General features: G+C 35.6%; 1 protein-coding gene across 1 annotated transcript in view; it reads left to right on the top strand.

Annotated features, from left to right (window-relative positions):
• Positions 1-19326, top strand: part of ATRNL1 (attractin like 1) — a gene marked incomplete at both ends in the record, with an annotated part of 535835 nt that overhangs the window by 230534 nt on the left and 285975 nt on the right. The window contains 2 exons of the mRNA XM_082486299.1: positions 328-406; positions 1631-1788. Coding sequence (XP_082342425.1) covers positions 328-406; positions 1631-1788 — 237 coding nt within the window. The remainder of the gene's footprint in view (positions 1-327; positions 407-1630; positions 1789-19326) is intronic.

Below are 19326 nucleotides of genomic sequence, written 5' to 3'. Positions count from 1 at the left end.
TTATTAGCAGATGAGAAAAGTAATGTTTGGATCGTAATTAAAATGTAGCCATTTGCCATACATTTTTTTCTTTAGTTTTATAAAGAAAATGACTTCATTATTTTTATCACAATAACTGGTGTAGTTATATGCTTACTTGTACCCCGTTCTTACTGAAGCAGAAGACAGGATTGGCTTTGGCTCTGAATCATTACCATTTCTATTTATATTTAAAATGAAAAATGGAAGATGATTAAAAGGCTATATTCACTCATGTGCAATACAGCTATATTCAATACATTCTGGTATATTTTGTTAACGTCAATATATTTTCTTTTTTTTATATAGTCAAATAAAAATTTGGATATATCAATTAATGCATCAAACAACTTCAACCTCAATATTACGTGGTCTATTGGTTCTACAGGTGAGGGTGAATTTTGGTATGATGACTTTTTCCCATATGATTTCATGATCTTTTAAGCTATTGTAACCTGATTGTCTCTTTGTTGCTAATTTTGATAATAAAACTTTACCAAATGTGTACTTTTGCCATTATCATTATGCCATTATTAATTATATTATTTAAACTTCAGATGATAATTTGCAATCTGAACAAAGCTTCATTAATATGTTAACTTTCTCTCCTATTCAATTAAAATTACTTTGGTAGGAAAAGCTTGTAGTCTATTTAAATTTTTTAAATGATAGTGTTATGAAATGCTGTGATTTTAATTAAGATAAATTGCTTCCTTAACTACTGCAGAGACTGAGATTTTATTTCTTTGTTTCAGCGTTGAAGCTAAAAATTTAATTATTAACCTTAACATTGATATCAAACAATAAAGTTCTTCTGTGTATGCTGATAAAAGGAGCTGCTTATCTATTTTTCTCCAACTTTGAACCCCATTACTCTTCTTTGTTTTGAGAAGAAGGAAGAAAAGCTTTATTTAGACAGTTTCTCTGAATTGGTTCTATTGACTTTCTGAAAACACATCCAAGGAGAAGCATGATGCTTAAAATGAAATAGTACTAAAATGAAAAAAAAAAAAGTATCTTTTTAAAGAACGTTCAGAGTTTGTCTTACATAAGCTCATGAATTTCATCAATGTAATGCTGAAGTATTTTAACATACCACAGTTAGTAAATTCTATTTATTCCTTTATTTTAACTCAGCACAGTCACCCATGTATTTGCAAAAAAGGATGCATGTTTCTTAGTGGGTGTATTATTAAATCTTTCATGAACAATTAAACCTCTACAGCAATAATGTAAGATGTAGACAAATTCACTCACAAGCTTTATTAACCTATGAGATTTTATTGAAATTGAATGTAATTTACTAGAGGAAATAATATTATCTGTTTAGCTGACAATAAGAACTTTATTCTAAGATTCATGTAACTTCTATCAATTTTATGATTAATTCATAATGTTTTGAAACCAGTGTAAGAGTTTCTGTGAATTCTGTGTATGTATATGATATATACCTGGTGTGCGTGTAAACCCTAATAAAGGGTTTTAAAGTTGTAGAATGAAGACAGCAAAAGTAATTCAAGAATTTAAGTTTCTCGTGCAAATTTGCTTTGGCACCTATAATGATGATTAATATTTGTCATAAACATGTATACCTACATATGGTTTTTTTTAGCTGGAACGATATCTGGAGAAGAGATTCCTGTTGTTTCTAAGGCTAATATTAAGGAATACAGAGATAGCTTTTCCTGTGAAAAATTTAACTTTCGGAGCAACCCAAACATCACTTTCTACGTCTATGTCAGCAATTTCTCCTGGCCAATCAAAATACAGGTTAGTATGACTGTTTTGTGCTTATAGAGATGTTGACATCTTAGCTTTATGTTGACTTTCATGTTTTCACTCATAGAGAAAGTATACAAACAGTATTATTTGTGTGCTGTATTTTCTGTTTAAGAATTACATTGATGCTTGTGCTCTCAATAATGAATCAGGCTTCAGACATTAATTTTAAAGTCTGAAGTTAAAATTATTGAACATAAATGTTTATTTGTAATATCTCATGCATTTAGATGTCTACACAAAAGAGCGCGTACAAATATGTATGTATGTACCTAGATATTTCATTATTCTTAGCTTTCTTAGCCTCTGATTTTCTTAAAGGTTGAATGTTTATATCATATCACAATATTAAAGCTATCAGTTAACACTAAGTGTATTTGGTTAGAATTTATTTTCTTCCTCATTGGAATCAATTTCACTGAGTATTTTCTGGAATAATGAGATACTGTGCAGTGGCAGACTCAAAAAAAGAAATCAATGCAATGACGGTTGGTTTGTTTTTTTTTCCCCCAGAAATTTTAGCAATATTTATAGTCACCGTTACTATAGCTGCATTTGTAATACTCTGTCCCTTGCACTTATCAAGGAGCTCTCTATATGGGTGACCAATTTTTGGCTATAGGTCCCTCATGGAATTAATTCTTAAAAATTAAATTGTTAAAATGATGATAAAATTTCATAGTTCCTAGTGATTTGCTCAGGAAAGCGGAACAAGCTCGAAATACTTGCCAGTTAACCATAATTACAGATATTCTACGGATTTCCATTTTGGTTGCAACTTCTCCCCACGCCCCTGTTTTTGTAAAATACAGAGCTTGTTTCATATATATATGTATATGATAAAGTTACCTGCTGAGGAGCCTCCTGGATTAAAGCAGTCATCTTCTAAGTAAACTGACAGAGAAATATTCCTGTGTTGTGTTAAGTAAAGCTAGGCTTTTCTTAATCATACATGAGTGTTAATTGTAAATATGTGTTACACAGTGTTGACGGATGGATTTGTGCAACTTATTAAAATTTATGCATGCACTATTATATATACAAAAAAAAACCCCAACCTTGAAGGTTACCTGCTTGCTTTTACTCTTCATATTTGGGGTATTTTTTACACTCACCATTCTCACTTTCTGAGGATAGAAAAACTTCAATTGCCATATAGCCTTCCTAAAGAAACCCATGAAGCACTTTAAGCTGTAATTGCATTACACACTCCTTTCACCTTTAAAACTGGAAGGTGCCTATATCATCATTGTAAGACAAATGTTATTAAGGTGATGTATTCCTAAGATGTGCTATTCTTTGTCAGATGTCGGCGAATCGCAGCTCCTCCTTGTGCTGTTTCCACTGCAGCATAACACCTTAATGGCAAGATGTTTTAATGCTTGATGAAGGGAGTCCCTGATCATTGGTTACATCCCTTCTTTCTTTTTTTTTTTTATCAGACTTTTCCTTATCTGTCACAGGTGCACAGATTTTTTTTGGTATTTATTCTTGAGGCACATTGAAATTCATCAGTCTAGACAGTTCTGTCTCAGAGACGATCGTGCTTGAGTATTGCATTCCTTTTCTGTCCTGCCCTTTTTTCATAAAAAACTTCTTCCATCTAGAAATTAAGTCACTCTAATTTTATGCAGTGGAAAAGGAATACTAAGGTCCAATTATGGAAACTGTTTCAGGATGTTAATATTGTCCTCTGTATTTGCAAGATTATTACTTAGCTCTCAACTTTTTTTATGCTGTGATTTGTTCTTTTCCAAGGAAGTATCTGAAGTTCACATTACCCATATAAGTTTCTTATGTTTGGTGCTCTGTTTTATATGTTATCTTTACAATTCTGTATATAATAGAAATTTTAAAAATGTATGAGTCTTCCTATGACTTAGGGTTAAGAGAGGGAAGTCATGGTTCATCCCTGTGCAGAGGCTGAAGTTTCCAAGGCCAGTACTGAATAGGCTCACAGAGCACATATTTATGATCTTCTACGTCTACATCTCTTAGCATATCAGATTTCACCTTCACAATATACAAAAGTGGTTGCTATCAGTCTATTACTGTATTAAAGAGTGTCCATTTAAAGGACGATAATTCTTACAAAAGTGATGTTACTGTTATACTGGTGGAAGGACTCTTTGGGAGAGTCAGGATACTGATGATGGGTTCAGGTTCTGGTTTGGAATAGGGAACTCTACTAGATGGTCTCTGAATTAATTTTCAAATGGTGTAGCAAGTAGTTTCCTGAATTAGCCACCTTTGCCTTTGTGTGGTGATTAGAGAGTTATCCCTGCATCCTAGTGCAGGGCTTTGGACGTCAGGGAGGCTGGCCTATGCAGAAATGAACTATTTGCTCTGTAGTCCTTTCCTCTAATGCAGTCACGCTGCATTGGTCAGATCGTGTTGGTTAAAACCATAACGATATTTTATATCAGCGCAGTACTGAAGGTTTCATTTAATCCTGTTAGAGCTAAGGAAATTACTGTGGCTTCCTTGAGAGGTACCCTGTTCGCGGGAATAAGTAAGGTAGCAACATGAAATTTGGCACGTGCCTTTTACACAATGCTTTTGTAGGGGAGTAAATCGTTCAGCACATCTAGCATTTTCAGATACAATCTGAGAATTGGTCTCCTGTATTTACATTATTCGTTGTGACTTGTCAAGAATAGATTATATAAAGAATGAGTTCCTAAGGACACAGAAATAGTGACCTTATTTCCCTTTTAACTGATATTTCAAGGTGTGTTATTGATATACATTTCACGACTCTCCTTTTATGCCTCCTGTTATGCTGGCACTGGAGCTAAGATTATCTGTGTCTTTCATTGGGAAGGTTTGAGCGTTGGTGATGGAGTTCCTGCTCACACCAATTCTTTTCTATAGGAGAAGGAACAGAACTCCACATTATAAAATACATTTAGTTTCATTTTTCTGTCAAAGTCACCTATATTACCTCTATTTTTGCACTCAGTTCTCTTCAAGTTTTTCATGGCTACAAGGAAAAACTCGAGATCCCAGCAGGGGTTTGTTTATTTGGATCAATGGCTCGCAGTTGCTTCCTCAAGTACTTTTATACGCGGTACCTGTTCAGCAAGCTTGGAGTTTTTTTCCTAAACCTTAATGAATCCCTGGTGATTCTAACACAAAATATCCTCTTTTCAAATATAATTTCCTGACTTTGAAAAAAGGATACGTGATGGTTGTGTCCATACAACAGTTTCCTGAAGATGTGCTGCTCTGTGCTAACTCTTTACCAGCAACTACCCAGTGACCCGTTTTATTTTTGTCACTGGTGAGCCTAATGACCTCAGAATACAAATTCTTCAGCACTGCCTAGCAGTGCATTACTTGCCGACCATAGAATTTATGTAGGAAATTTTCCGTTTCAGATGAAGTCCTGCTCCCTTTGCAAAAATATACTCTAGGTTCCCATTAGTCAGCGCCCTTCTCCTGTCCATAATGGCTGTGGGCGCACAGCTGGGTGCTCAGCCGGTAAGAGAGCTCGGCAACCCTCAGGGGAAAATGCTGCATTTAAATTTCCCGATGCTAAGAGCGTTTTATTCAGCTATAAGATCTCTTCTTCCTTGACATCAAAGGAGAAGCAGAAATGTGACATAGCTGCATAAGGGGGCATTAGAAAGATGGTGATGTAGGACAGCTTCAGCTCGGAGCTGTTTCTACAAATAGACCTGTTACTGGGTGTAACGTGGACAGCTACCAGTTTTTCTCCGAAGTATTTAGTAGTTTTACACTGGCACGCAAACGTTGGCTATTTTCCTGTGGAATTATTGGAAGAGTTTATATCACACTTTTTCTCCATTTTCTGTAGGGCAGAGTTGACTGGAAAGTAAGGATGAATACAGACCCTTAAGCTTAGCTGTTCCAAACTTTCATATGCGACAGTACTTTCTGCAACTTTTCAGAGAATTCTGTACAAAGTATCTTAGTTATTAGGCGGTTCAGGTGTCCAAGTAATAGGACATGATTTTTCATCTGGAGTTACCATCCCTATATTTGAGTGGTTTTGACAGTCCCAACCCTTTAGGTGTCTTACATATCCGTTACATCGGACTCCATGAGAAAATGCTGTTGGCTTAAATAGGCTGGATTTCTGAGCAGAATATGTGGCAAAGCCCCATAACTTGTTTCTGCTCATTTTTATTTTATTTTGAGAGTAGATGTAATTCAGACCGCACCAGTAATGGAATTTGAAGGCTGTAACGTTTATTGAAAAGCAGTAACTCAGACTGTAGCCAGCATGTCCAATAATGGTCAGTGGTCCCTGAAGTCGCAAGCAGTAATAAAGCTTGGGCTTCTGACAGCTATGCAAATATTAATAACAGCAGTAACAACATGTTCTTCAGTCTCAGGAAACTAATTTTATGGCAAGGGATTTTTGTCATTGAAGCTGGTTACAGATGTCTTTCCTTTTATTTTTTTTTTTTTTTTTTTTTTTCCATCAGTTTCTCCCATATTCTGAAAAGTAGCAAGTGCATATGAAAAAACCAAATACCCTTAAAATGCTGTCCTGGCTATCTGGTTGATGGACTCTGTCCCTAAGGACAGCAATAGCATTCTTGCTTCCGGATCAGCTGCTTTCATGCACCTATATCTCTTTATAACTGTCAAACTTGTAAGTCTGATCTCAACTTGTGCCTGAGCAGCAAATTTTTCTACCAGTTTTAAAGCTGTATCAGGAGATAATAATAACTGTTCTACTAGTTATTTCCTTTCCTCCCTAAAGCGTAAATGAAAGAAATGAAAGATTCACAAGTGTCTGAGTTTTAATTGGGAGGGTCAGTTTAAATTATAAGGTTCAGCCTCAGCAGCAAAGCACTGCCTGGCAATATTAGGTTTGTATTTAAAGGAAAAAAAAATCTTGTTATTCATTTTTGATCAGAGAATAGTTAATGTCTTACATGTTTCCATAGCACAGAACGATTATTGTTACACCAAAGTTACATATCATGTTAGTGTACGTGTAGTACGCCCAAATGTGTTGGAAAGAAGGAATTTAATTATTCTGAGACAAGCCTACTGCAAGCTTTAGTAGCATATTTTTTTAGTAGCGTATATATATATTTTTTTTACACTATTGTTTCCAAGGAAAACCCTGTTTTAGTTTGTATGCCAGAACAGAATAATGAATTATGGTGAAGATTTATGTTTTATTTGTACATAACACAACAAATAATCAAAACTACTTCGTACATAAATTTTCAAGGTGTTTTTTTTTTTTTTTTAAAGGGGAAACTAGCATTCTTTCAGCTTACTGGCTCCTTTTTCAGAATTGATTTTCTTTCTCCTGTTAATAGCCTGCCTGTAGCAACTGAAGAAGGCGTGTAGTGTAAATCAAGAAGCACATCTACCCTTGTAATAAAATTTATTGTGTCGCATAATTTATTTCAGCTTTTATTTGTTTTGGAGTTCATTTTGAATTTTTAACATTCATGAATGACTTATACTGTTGTAAAAGTTCCAAGAAGTAAAACTTGTCAGTCACTGCCATTAGAAGTTATAACAGGACCACAAACCTAATTACCAAATTAACAAATAAAGATCAGAGCTTTTTTGTTTTTTAAGACTTTTCAGAATTTTTGCTTGGGAAATGTGTATTTATCCACTTGTAACTGTGCTTGTACAGAACACCTTCCTGTCAGTGAAAGCATACAGAAATCTAATCTTTATGATTTATGGTGAACGATTCAATTTCTAAGTGCCTTAATGGTTTTCATAGAGGCTGCCGAGCAACTGCATATAGCTCTGTGTGAAGACACTGTAATTCTTGAAACACTAAACAGCTATTGATGATGAAGTGGATACATTAGGTTTCAAACTGACTTTGATGTTTTCTTACAGTAAATATAAAATCCCTCTTAAAAAGAGGTTTGAAGGTAGTATACCAAGCACAAAAACCTGCGAAGTCCACCAAACCACCAATTAGTTACAATTCTGCAAGAAGCAGGAAATTCTTTTGGAACAGAAAAAAACCCACAACCCAACGAGGAAAAGAAGGCATCTAGCGGTACAGGGCAGGTTAGTTTATAAATGACTGAGGTATAACCTAAAATGTAAATATATACTTAGCTTCGGCTTTCAATAGGGATGGTGATGTTGATCATAGTGGAAAGTCAGTAGTATACAGTGCTTTGGAAAAGATTTTGTTAGTGTAGTATTTAGTATTTTGTCAAGCTTTATGCATTGACTGTAGGCATTAAGTTAGACAGTAAGGGAATTAGCTGGCGATTGTAAAGCAGGAGAATGTAGATCTAAAGAAACGGAGATTTCAGTGACAGATCACGTGGCTGCTCATGGTGATACATTTGCACTTCAATATTCTGCCAAAGTGGCTCATCTAATTACCTTCCCGGCCATGGCAGAGACAGTTTGACAGAAAGAAGTCTGGAGATTCACATTTATATCTTGCATAGGATTGTTTCTTATATCTGATTAAAATACAGGAAAGTTGTTTTCATTGTTTCTCAACTCACTGGAAATAGTTTTTTTTTTTTGCTCTAGAGTTATTTTTTAGAAAAAACAACCCCGCTAAATGAAGGAATTAAAAATTATTTTAAAAATGCAATCGGTGAGACAGCAGCGTGGTGGTAAAGATGTGTTTCTTTCAGTACTAGATTCTAAAACTAAACTCCATTCTGTTTTTTGACACATTAAGTACCGTTATTAAAAGTTCTGTGTCATAGTTGCATTATTACAGGTATATCTGTTACCTGCGTAATTATTAAATTATATAAAGTAGTTGAAAATTACTACCCAAATGTGGACTGCTACAGTAATTGTGATTACCTTTCTCTTTCTGAGGTAATAAAATATAATACCAGAAACCTACTGGTTCCTGCCTTGGAAAATTGACTGTCTAGAATATCTATAATTTATTTCCTTGTAGTTGCAAAGCCAATTGTGTGGAGAATAAATAATAAGACTGTATAATATTGCCCAAAAACTTAATCTGCCCAAATCCAATACAGTGTTTTCCAAAATGCTTCCCATGGATCGTGAAGTATTGCTAAAATGAGGAGGTGTTTCCTGATGATTAGATTATACCTTTTTTCTTTAGCAAATGATGATAGAGTTGTTAACATTTGTCTTAAAATATATCGGAACAAAGCTGCCAGCCGTATTGTGCCATTTTCTACACCACTCCAATAAATGTAAAAGTTAATTTCATTAATCTCCCTGGTACATTTCTTTTTCCAATCACCTTTGAAAAGGTTTTATATAAGCCACCAGAATATCTGTAAATATTTAACATAGTTGATATATTTCTCAGAAAGCAGAAGCACTGTTAATAGTTCAGCTGATGATTTAAGGGAACCAAAACACCTAATTAAGAGATAATTAGTCCTCAATGATGCATAGTTTTAATTGGTGTATAATTTGAACGTCTGAGATAAGAACTCCTGTAACTGATGTGCTAATTGTATAGGGTTTTCTTTTCCAGACAGACCAAGGCACCATCTACTGGTAGCTGTATAACACAATAGAGATGTATAGATATGGTATTTGCTAATAAAAATTATCTCCCTGTGATGTTTAGCAAGTAGATATTGAGATTTTTTTCTGTAATTTCTATTTCCCTTATCTACCTAATTAAGTAAATTGTAGTTAGAACATTTAGAATGAAACAGAAAATATTGCTCCAAGATAGCTTTTATTTGTTCTGGACTTTTGATTACCTATAGGAAAATAAATCAATTATTCAGTTTGGGATTTGGGGAGGGAACATATGACAGGGTATAGAGCTCTGTTTTTTTAATAATAAGAAAAAACCTTTCAAAGATTAAGATTCTCCCTGAAGAAAACGTCCACGCCTTGTTGAACCGCAGAAACCTATAAAGGTCATACACAGTGGCTCCCACACAGCCAGAATAATTTGAAAGTAAATGTTTGGCTCATAGGGAGTCAGGATGGAAATAGGAAGATAGTGGTAGGAAATAGATATTTTCATCCTATTTATCATGACTGTCCATTCTAGAAACCTTAGTTACCCTCTAACCAGGATTTTGTAGATAAATGTGAACAATGTGCGGGATTTCTGTTTCTCGTATTTTTGTTTAAATTTGGAGTTGTGCCAAACTGGACCAAATCCATGTTTTTCAACCTTTTTTAATAAACAAAATGTCAGTGGCCCAAAATCAGCTTAAAAAATTCCAGCGTAAGGTGTTTGTGAAACAGACCTGTCAGGAATTCCACGTCTACTGAACAGTCATGACAATCTTGTCAGTCTCACCAACATGGTCTCGGTCCTGACGCTGACAGGAATTTCAAGTTTTCAAGTTAGAATAGTTTTTGGGTTTCCTAAGGTCTTCTGCTTGCAGGTGTTTTTGCTGATCAGGCTGCTCTGAACTGTCACTCAGAGCTACAAGGTACCGGGAATAACTGCATCTCCTGTCTAAAAACACAAACCAGAGCTCGTTTACATCGTGGTGTTGTCCTTCAGCAGCAGCAGCACGTGATCACTTGCCCCATGAATTGAAGGCTCCAAATATGACCTCCGAGCACTGAACCAACGAGGGATGTCATGGTGAACTGTCTGTGAACCAGCGATCCTGGAAACAGTAGTTTCCAGCTAAACGTAAACTTGACGACAAAGACTGGCAATACAGCTCTGGGATTCTGTTCGGGACTTCGGAGCTTAATTCCTCAGGCCCAGCAAACTAGCTAGAAACTGTAGGGGTGCTAACAGGTGAGTTTGCAGAGCTTGCTAACTCCCAGCTTTCCAAAAGCACTGCAACTTCAGAAGTCGAGGCCCTTTATCCGCAGGAACATTCTCAGGAATGCGCTCAGGTGCCATCGGCATCCTTAGCACGAGGAGCCCTACCTTAGATGAAGCAGACGTTCATGCTTAAGCATGTTTATTTTAATGAATACGTATTTCTGACAGCACTCTAATGTGTAGGAGTTATTGCAGTGACAGATGCAAGGAGTTTAACTGTATATTTTTCTAGAAGATAATCCCTGAGAACGGAAACTAGTTGCCTTATATTGATCTTTGGGACCGCTTCTAAGGTATTTTTGTTGTGATGAGATTATTTCGTGTAGACCTCTATTTTTTTGCAAAGGTAGGTATTAATCTTTTAACCATGTGGTCAATGTATTAATTTCTATGATGAAATAACAAAATGAAAATATTAATCAGTGAGACTCCAGGTTTTTCAAATCTGGAGCCATTCTGTGATTCCTCATGGATTAACTAATGCTTATACGGTTTGAGCAGAGCTAACCAAGGGGAAGATGGGAGGAAGTCAGTCCACAAATGTCATTCCTGAGAAATACGGAAAAAAAAAATAGCACAAAGTTGGGCAGAATCACAAGCTCTTTGCTTAGCAAGAAGACGAGCTCAGACCTGCAAACTTGACTGTTAAATGGGCAGATATTGGGGAGCTACTGTGCTCTTGGTTAGAGTGTAGTGTGAATGGTCCCTTCTTTAGACTGTGCAAAAGGATGCTAGGGCTGTGATTCTGTTTGTTTTCCTTATGAATGTTCATTGTTAAGTTTGTGTTTTGAAATGCTTTAAGGACCTTTAAGTTGTGGTAATGTAATTTTAAAAATCTCTTGAATTCTTTATTATCAGGAAGCTAACTGCATATATTTTGAAGAAACAGAAAAAAAAAAAACAACCCTGCAAAACTGCTTGGTCTGTATTAGACAAACATATTCTGTGCCTTCGGGGAGGCAGTGCAAACAACTATCAGACATAGATAGCCAGAGAAGCGTATTAAACAAGAAGGTGGAGAGCTTGCAGGTCATCTGCTTTTTTAAAAATCTGGCTTTAAGTACATTAGTTACTTGTCATTACTTTTTCATGTAAGCACTTGATTTCATTGCTACCGTGGTGTTATATCTCGTAGATGATAAATCCAGAAGGGGCTGCTGTGATCGTATAATCTGAAATGAGACATAAACTAAAGCATAGGCTTTCACAAATTAATTGCTGTTTGAACTAGACCGTGTATTTCCAAAAAGAAAGATCCAGTCTTGGCTTAAGTATTTCTAGAAATGGGATACGCACTAGACTCCTACTAAATAGTTCTGACTGTTAATTATTGTCACCCTTTAAAAACATTTGGTTCATAGTACGTGTAGCTTTCCACAGGTTAGTCTTGAAATATAGTTTTATGCTAGAAAGAAGAGCTTCCTCTTATAAAGGATGTGCTGTTGTTGTAAATACTTATCATGTACTCCATCACCTTTTCTTCAGTTTTTCTCCAGTCTTACTGTCATTCTTGTGGCTTCCTCTGAACCCTCCAGTATTTCAGTATCCCTTGAGAATTATGGATGCCAGAACTGGATGTGCTTTTCCAAGCGTGATTACATCTGTTTCAGATAACAGAGTTAATGATGTGCTTGAGGGGGCAGAAAAAGGGTGCTTTTCAGCAGCTCCCGATGGGCCCCCCATGGGCCACGCTGTGCTGATGAAGGAAGCAGAGGAACCTTAGCACCACCTTTCCTGCTCGCTCTTCTTGTGACTCCAACCCAGCCTTTTCCTAATGTTCAGTATTTTCCTCTTTCCCCGCAGGTTACCATAGCCCTTTCATCACAGCATTGGGAATTTAATGATGATCTACCATAAGCCCAAATGTTTTTTGGTGTCACTGAGCCCATAATCATCCTTGAGAATGATCTTCATTCTTTGATTCTACATTTATGCTATCAAAGGCTGTTTTTATTACTTTTACCTTCCCCATATTCTCCTGTACAAATGACTTGGTAAAACCGACCTATTATTTTCAGTTTCTTCCCTCAGCATGCTAAATAAAAATATATTAATAACGATATCTTTTTCTTGCTAGTTATTGGAAAAAAACTTTAAATGACACCAGAAAACAAAGATCCAAGAATCTCGCTGTGCCTTGCATTAGAAACGCATTTGTACCAATGCGAATCTCTTATTTGCAATTACATTGCACATTAGTTAAAGTTTAATACATGCCATGTTGAATTTGTGTTATTCTAGTTTCTCAAAGTGGTGCTTTTGCTAGAAGGATTAATACAGTCTCTTTGTACATACGAATAGGAAAGTATCCAGGAGTAGACGTTCTGTTACTTGTGTTGTATGGCTGTGTATGTTGTTGGGAATGGGTTAGGAGACGGTCTATGTAGGCATGAATTGGAGAGTAGTGATCTTCTGTGAAAACATGTAAGAACTGCTGGTTATAGAATACTTGTTTTGAACAAGTTGATAAAATTAATTTTTAGACCAATGTGCTCTACAAATGTTGCTATTCTATTGCTGCATTATTATCTTACTTGATCTTTATTTATAGTTCCAATCTTTCATTCTGTTACCCCTCGATGAACACAAAACTAGGGGAAGGTGAATCTTCTGCCTGCCTTTCCTTCCTTTTTTCTTATTTTGTGATATCCTCATTTCACTTTCTTGTCTTTTCCTTTTATTATTATTCTTTACAGTGACAAGAAAAATACGCAAGACTGACATTGTTACAAATTGCAGTCTTGTTAAAATTGCCATATTAACTAGCAGTCCAGGTAGTGAAAAACCATTCAAGCTGTCAGATATTCTCAAATGAGTGAAATAAAAGCTGTTTGTATGTATATAGAATCATCATTACTCCTTTGTCTCGTAATTCCATCTTTGTGCAGGCTTTGAATTGTTTTCATTTAAGGAAATTTTATTTTTGTTTTATTCCCAGTGGTAGTGTCTGAGAAATTCTCCGCTGTGTACACACGAGAGTTTTACAGAAATGACTAATTTTCAGTGATAACAAAGTTTTTGTATTAATTATCTCTAACTGAAGTATTTCATATTGGTTGTCTTCATCAAATTTATATATATATATATATCACAAAATTCACTTGCTGTGGATACAGAAGTTCCAAGTCTGGTAAATACAGAACAGAACAGTTTATGGCTGAAGAACCTCTGCAGGTCTCTAGTCCAAACCCCAGCTAAGAGCAGGGCCAACTTCAAAGTTAGATTTGTTTGCTCAGCTCCTTGTCCAGTCAATTTTTTTCCTTGTATCTCGTGTTGCACTTTATGTCCATTGTATCTAATCTTCTTTCTGCGTGTCTCTGAGAAGCCTCCGACTCTATTTTCTCTACAACCCACCCATCAGGTCATTGGAGACAGCGATAAGATCCCTTCTTTGCCCCCTCCTGACATTCAAATATAAGGATTTATTACTGTGTGGCAAACTGTGAGCTCGATGAATTTACAGAAGACATTACGATCAATCCCAGGAATTCAGTGCAATGCACTGCATTCTCCTTGAAAATTCCTCCAGCCCCAAGGATTTAAAAATAACGAAAGTGGTCTTAAATCTTGAGATCATTATTTAAAATAATAAGTTGTATAATATAAATAGAAGATAGTTTATTTTGCTACTTATCCAGCTGTTAGGACTGTTGAGCTCCATATTTATATCTATTGCCTTGAAGAAAAAGATGTCACTTAAATGGCATTTGGATGGTCTCCTAAGACAGAATGAGATGTGGCTTTTGTAGATGCTATTTCTAATCATTGTCATAATACAAAATTTGAACAGTATTTTCGAAGAGAAATATAGTTTTAAGTTTTATCTTGTCAGATCTTAATTCTTCTCTTTTGGAGTTGCTGTCTTCTTTCAAGACCATAAGTTGCTTATTGTGCTCGCATAGGTGAATTAAAATGTAATGCTAGAAAGTGATACGATCAGATGTTTCTCTCCAAAAACCACCTGAGAAACTTGTAACTCTTACTATAGAGGGGACTTTGTACGACTTGTAGTTGCAAGCCGCATCCATTGTACAGAGCATAGCATATGATGTGCCTTTTCAGTTTAATCTTTCTTTTCAGCAGATATCTTTCCTGTGTAGCATAGTCATTATCCTTATTTAAATCTGTGGCATTTTTTTCTCCTTTCTGGAATATGGTTGTTTAAATATACATTCACGTATTGAAAATTTGACAGTGCTTGTGTGTACACACTAGAGATTGGAAAGAACAAGGATGAAGTACAGCAAGTATGTAGTAGTAGTAGTAGCAGCAAGGATGAGCAGAGGGAAGTAGTGTAAAGCAGCATTTAAATTTGAAATGAAATTTAAGGGTCGTTGTTACTGTTACAGTATCACAGTATCACAGTATGCTAGGGATTGGAAGGGACCTCAAAAGATCATCTAGTCCAATCCCCCTGTCGGAGCAGGAACACCTAGATGAGGTTGCACAGGAAGGCGTCCAGGCGAGTTTTGAATGTCTCCAGAGAAGGAGACTCCACTTTGCAGAGTTGATGGTGAGACGTCAGTGGAGAAAGTATTCACAACATGTATATTCAAAAGGTTTAAAAGGAACTTTTTGGCTCTGCTTTCTCATTGGGGATGTATTCTTGCAACACTCATTAACATGAGGGTGGCATAGCTGTATCGCTGAATCGGTGCCAAAGTGAAGGCATTCGGTGGCATTCTTTGAAGTGCTTATATCAGCTCTTCAGTGAGAATATAAAAAAAGATGCGTGTTCTGCCCTAAGTAACAGGTATATTAGCACTCTTGTGGTTAAGTCCCATGTGCATAAGCAAGAATAGATTTTTCCTTAGCTGTTAGCTTCTCTTTAGGCATTCGAAAAGGTGAAAAGCTATTCTGTTCGCATCACACCTGTATTAACTACTGTAAGCTGATAATGTTTTTTTTTTTATATATATTTTTATTATATTTATATATGATTTTTATTTTTTTTCCTAAACTAATCGCACTTCATTTATATTCTATGGGCATTGACCACAGAACTTCATTGGTTTTGAAAATCCTTTTTAAAGCTCTATTCATCTGTGGTAAGACTAGTGGTGGTAAAAAAATCAATTGCAGCTGTATTATTTGCAAATTAGTCAATTCACTTCCACATTCTAACTAGAAGAGGCATCCTGAGGACCTGGAAAAATTACAGTAATCTGATATGCTTGATCTTGTCTTTGTTTCACTGTACTCATCTCTTTACATCCACTTCCTCTGAATTTTGTTTAGAGCACATATAAATAAGGGCTACTTGAAAATGTCTTGAACAGGTATATAATCACCCTGTTCTTTTGATAATCCTATGTCTTATTTTTTGACTCTTCTTATGAACTGGGCATATTTAAATGATGTGTTCATCTTCTGTGTTAATTATTGTGACCCGAACATTGTCTCAAAATATGTGTTTAAAGTAAGTTTGGAAGGGAAGCATACAGTAACTTTTCAGTCCTTGGTTTTCATGCGTACTAAATATTATTATATCCAAGATTTGGTTCCGTTATTAACCTTTTAATTTAAATAAATTTTACTTATTTTTTACTAACTGCTGATGTATACAGTAATATACAAAAAGCGAAGGGCTGCGGGTTTTATCTGCTGGGCTCCAAGTCTTGCAAATACGCGTAGAACATTAAAGTTGCCTTCTGACGTCTTGGTACCGTAGGCTTAGGGCCAGCAGGAACCTTTTCCATCGTCTCGGTGATGTTACCTGATGTTGCAAGCAAACATTTTCATAAACTCATCCATCTGTTTTCAAAAGCAGATTTCCTCACTATTGAACTTAAAATGTTTTCACGAAGCTCCTTTATTTCCACAAATGTAATCATTCATTTTATACATCTTTGTTATTGTGCAGCCATTTGCTATGACGTCAGTAGCCTTTAATTCTTCCTGGTGTTTACTCCTTTAGTGTATTTATACACAGCAATCATATTCCCTAGCAGCCTTTGATTTACCCAGAGAAGCGAGGTCTATTCTTTGCCTTTGATAAGATTCATTTTGCGTTCCCCTCCTGGCCACCCTAATGGTTCTTCACCTTCACTTTGAATCCATCTCTGAACAGAGCGACAGTGCAGTATACAGTTATTAGTCTGTCAAGTCATCATTTTGCAGTTAGAAAATTAAATTGCACATTGTTATCGTTACAATTTCGGGTACTCCGTTAAGGTGCCTCACATTCCATTTGTCTTTTGCTTTATGGCTGGCTGGTGTAGTTTGAGGAAGTTGTTTTAGTGGTGATTATTCTACAGCTGCTGTAGTAGCCAAATGTAAAAGAGCCAGGACTTGTTTGTTTGTTTGTGTTGTTTGTTTGCCTTTTTTTTTTTAAAAAAAAAGCATAATAGTTTAACATAAAATAGTGAACTGCTCTCATCTGAGGTGAAAAGTTGGAATAATAATCTAGGTATGACAGAATTTAATATTTTAAAGCAATCAGTGAAAATCTGTGCACATAATCGCAATGCATAGACTCCTTTTCGTGCTAATACCGATGCGAATTTATACTCCTGAATTCACAAATACTCAATCAGATCATTAAATGGAGATTCATCTGTGGGATGCTTTCACATAGTTTGTCATTCACAGTGATAAACTGCCTGACGCTGTGATATTCAACCATCAGCTTCTCTTCAGGGCCACTTACGGGCTCTCTCCACCAGCAGGAATACTGAGCTCCTGGGGTTGCACTCACTACCCATGAACTGCTTTGTGTGTGAATTTTCATTTTTATCAAATAGCCTACTGCTTAAAGTCTTGCTCATATTTTTTAAACTGATTTTCATGTTATTTAAACATTACCTTTGTTTAACATTGCCTTTGTTTAACCTCAGTCAGTATGGTGAAATCAAGCAAATTACGGAGGAAGGAGGGTTTTTTTTATCTTGGTATTGTCAATTTAAATACAAGATACAGTAGTGACAACTTACTAAGAACATGATAGCAGGTGTGCTAAGGTTAATTGTGTTTTCTGTCAGGAGAAAATAGTAAACGGTACATCATTGCAATAACATTTCTGAGGATTTCGGAGCAAAAGAAATTCAATTTTTATTAATGATATATAATATTAATAAGGTTTTTAAAGGCTTTTTAAACTTACAATGGAGTGAAAGCAAGTTGTTATTTAAATGGTCATACTAAGTATTATTATACTTTTAAAATTCTGTTGCTAAGATGACACTTCTTGTGTTAATATTGTTCAAACGGTAACTCAGGATACAAAGGAAACAAAATGAAAATAAATACAAAGACATAAACCAGGTTTAGTTACCTCGAAGAACAGTGTTTTAAGTGAAACTTGTAAAGCAGTCATTTTGCTCTACTCAGCTTTTTCTGGTTTCAACTTCAGAGTTCAGAGGACAGTAAAAATTACAAAGGCGCTGTCCTGGTTTGAGGTGCGCCACGACAGGTGTCTAAAAAATGACTTGAGGAAACACTGAAAGGATTTTACCTGTTAATCTCATGAAGGGAAGATTTAAAGGGTGATACTGCTGTCAAGCAGCTAAAGATGTCTGACGGATGACGGGGGAAGGAGGTGCAGAAAGAGGGCTACAAGAAGAAATGGGCCTAAATATCAGTAAGAGATACTTAGTTTAGACATACTAAAAGGAAAGGTGGCACAGGCAGTTGCCGAAATCACTAAAATTATAGTAGTTCAAATTATATAACCATCTATCAATATGGGTTTGAGTGTCTTTTGGGGAAGCAGGTATGTCCCATCTGCTGTACTTTCTGTGCTTTTATTATGTTTTATGTGATATAGTTTTCCTTTTTCAATATCCCATGTTTTTCTTCTTTGATGTGAATAATTTGTAACAACAAAGGTGAAGTGTGTCCATTGGTGTCATCTTAATAAAGGAATGAAAGCATCCTTCTCATGATATGAGAGGCAGGTGCCCTACTAGTCTGCCTTAGGAATTGTAGGGTGTTTACAGTTTTCTCTGAGGTGGTTAAGAAGTACCAATAATTAATTCACAATTAAGAAAAAAATGTTTCATAGAGTTAAGCAGTGATTATTAGAAAGCAGTTAATCGGCTTCAGAAAAGGAGGATTAAACTGGTCCATTTTTCAGCTTTGTAAGTTTTGTGTGAACATTTTAAAAACAAATGAAATTGGTCTTTTACCAATTGACTCTTCTTTCACTACCAGTTTGTTGACACTTAGAGCCCTTTGCTCCACAACGAACGCTAATACAATTGGTCTAGTACATAGTCTTTAATTGAATTGACTATTTTGCCCTGCTGCTCAGGGAATTGATAAATTGCTACAACCTTCTGTTCTGAAAGTTGGTGGGTTTTCTTGTCTTTTGTTTTAGGAATACAAAGAAAGTGAAAAAATAGCATTCAGAGTTGGTTAAAGACCTCACTGAATTCGTTTTGACTAATGATATCATTGCAGTCTGTGAAATATTTTAGGAGTTAATCAGTGTTTACTGTCATTTCTGTTTCTGGTTTAATCATGTAAGTAAAATAGACTTTCATATTCAATATGCCACTACAGGTAGAGTATAACTGAGTATTTTGACCTTTGAATAGCAAAGTTTTTTCTTTGACCTGAAAACATTGTTAAGGAGAATGTTTCTCTTGACCTCATAAGGTGAACATTGATTTTGTTTTTGTAAAAAGCAGTTGACCTATGGACACTATTTGAATGACATTTTATTATTAAGCAGGTTAGCTGAAGTTCCCAAAGTTATTATTTAATCAAGAAAATATGACAGGAAACATACATTTTTTTTCAGCCAAATTGATATTTCTGTTGATAATTGCTAGTGTCCTACCCCCTTCTTCACAAACACATTT

This window comes from Vanellus vanellus (assembly GCF_965231255.1).
Source record: "Vanellus vanellus genome assembly, chromosome: 7".
Taxonomy (NCBI): domain Eukaryota; kingdom Metazoa; phylum Chordata; class Aves; order Charadriiformes; family Charadriidae; genus Vanellus; species Vanellus vanellus.
Note: the sequence above shows the minus strand (reverse complement) of the source record. Positions and strands in the feature narration are given on the sequence as shown.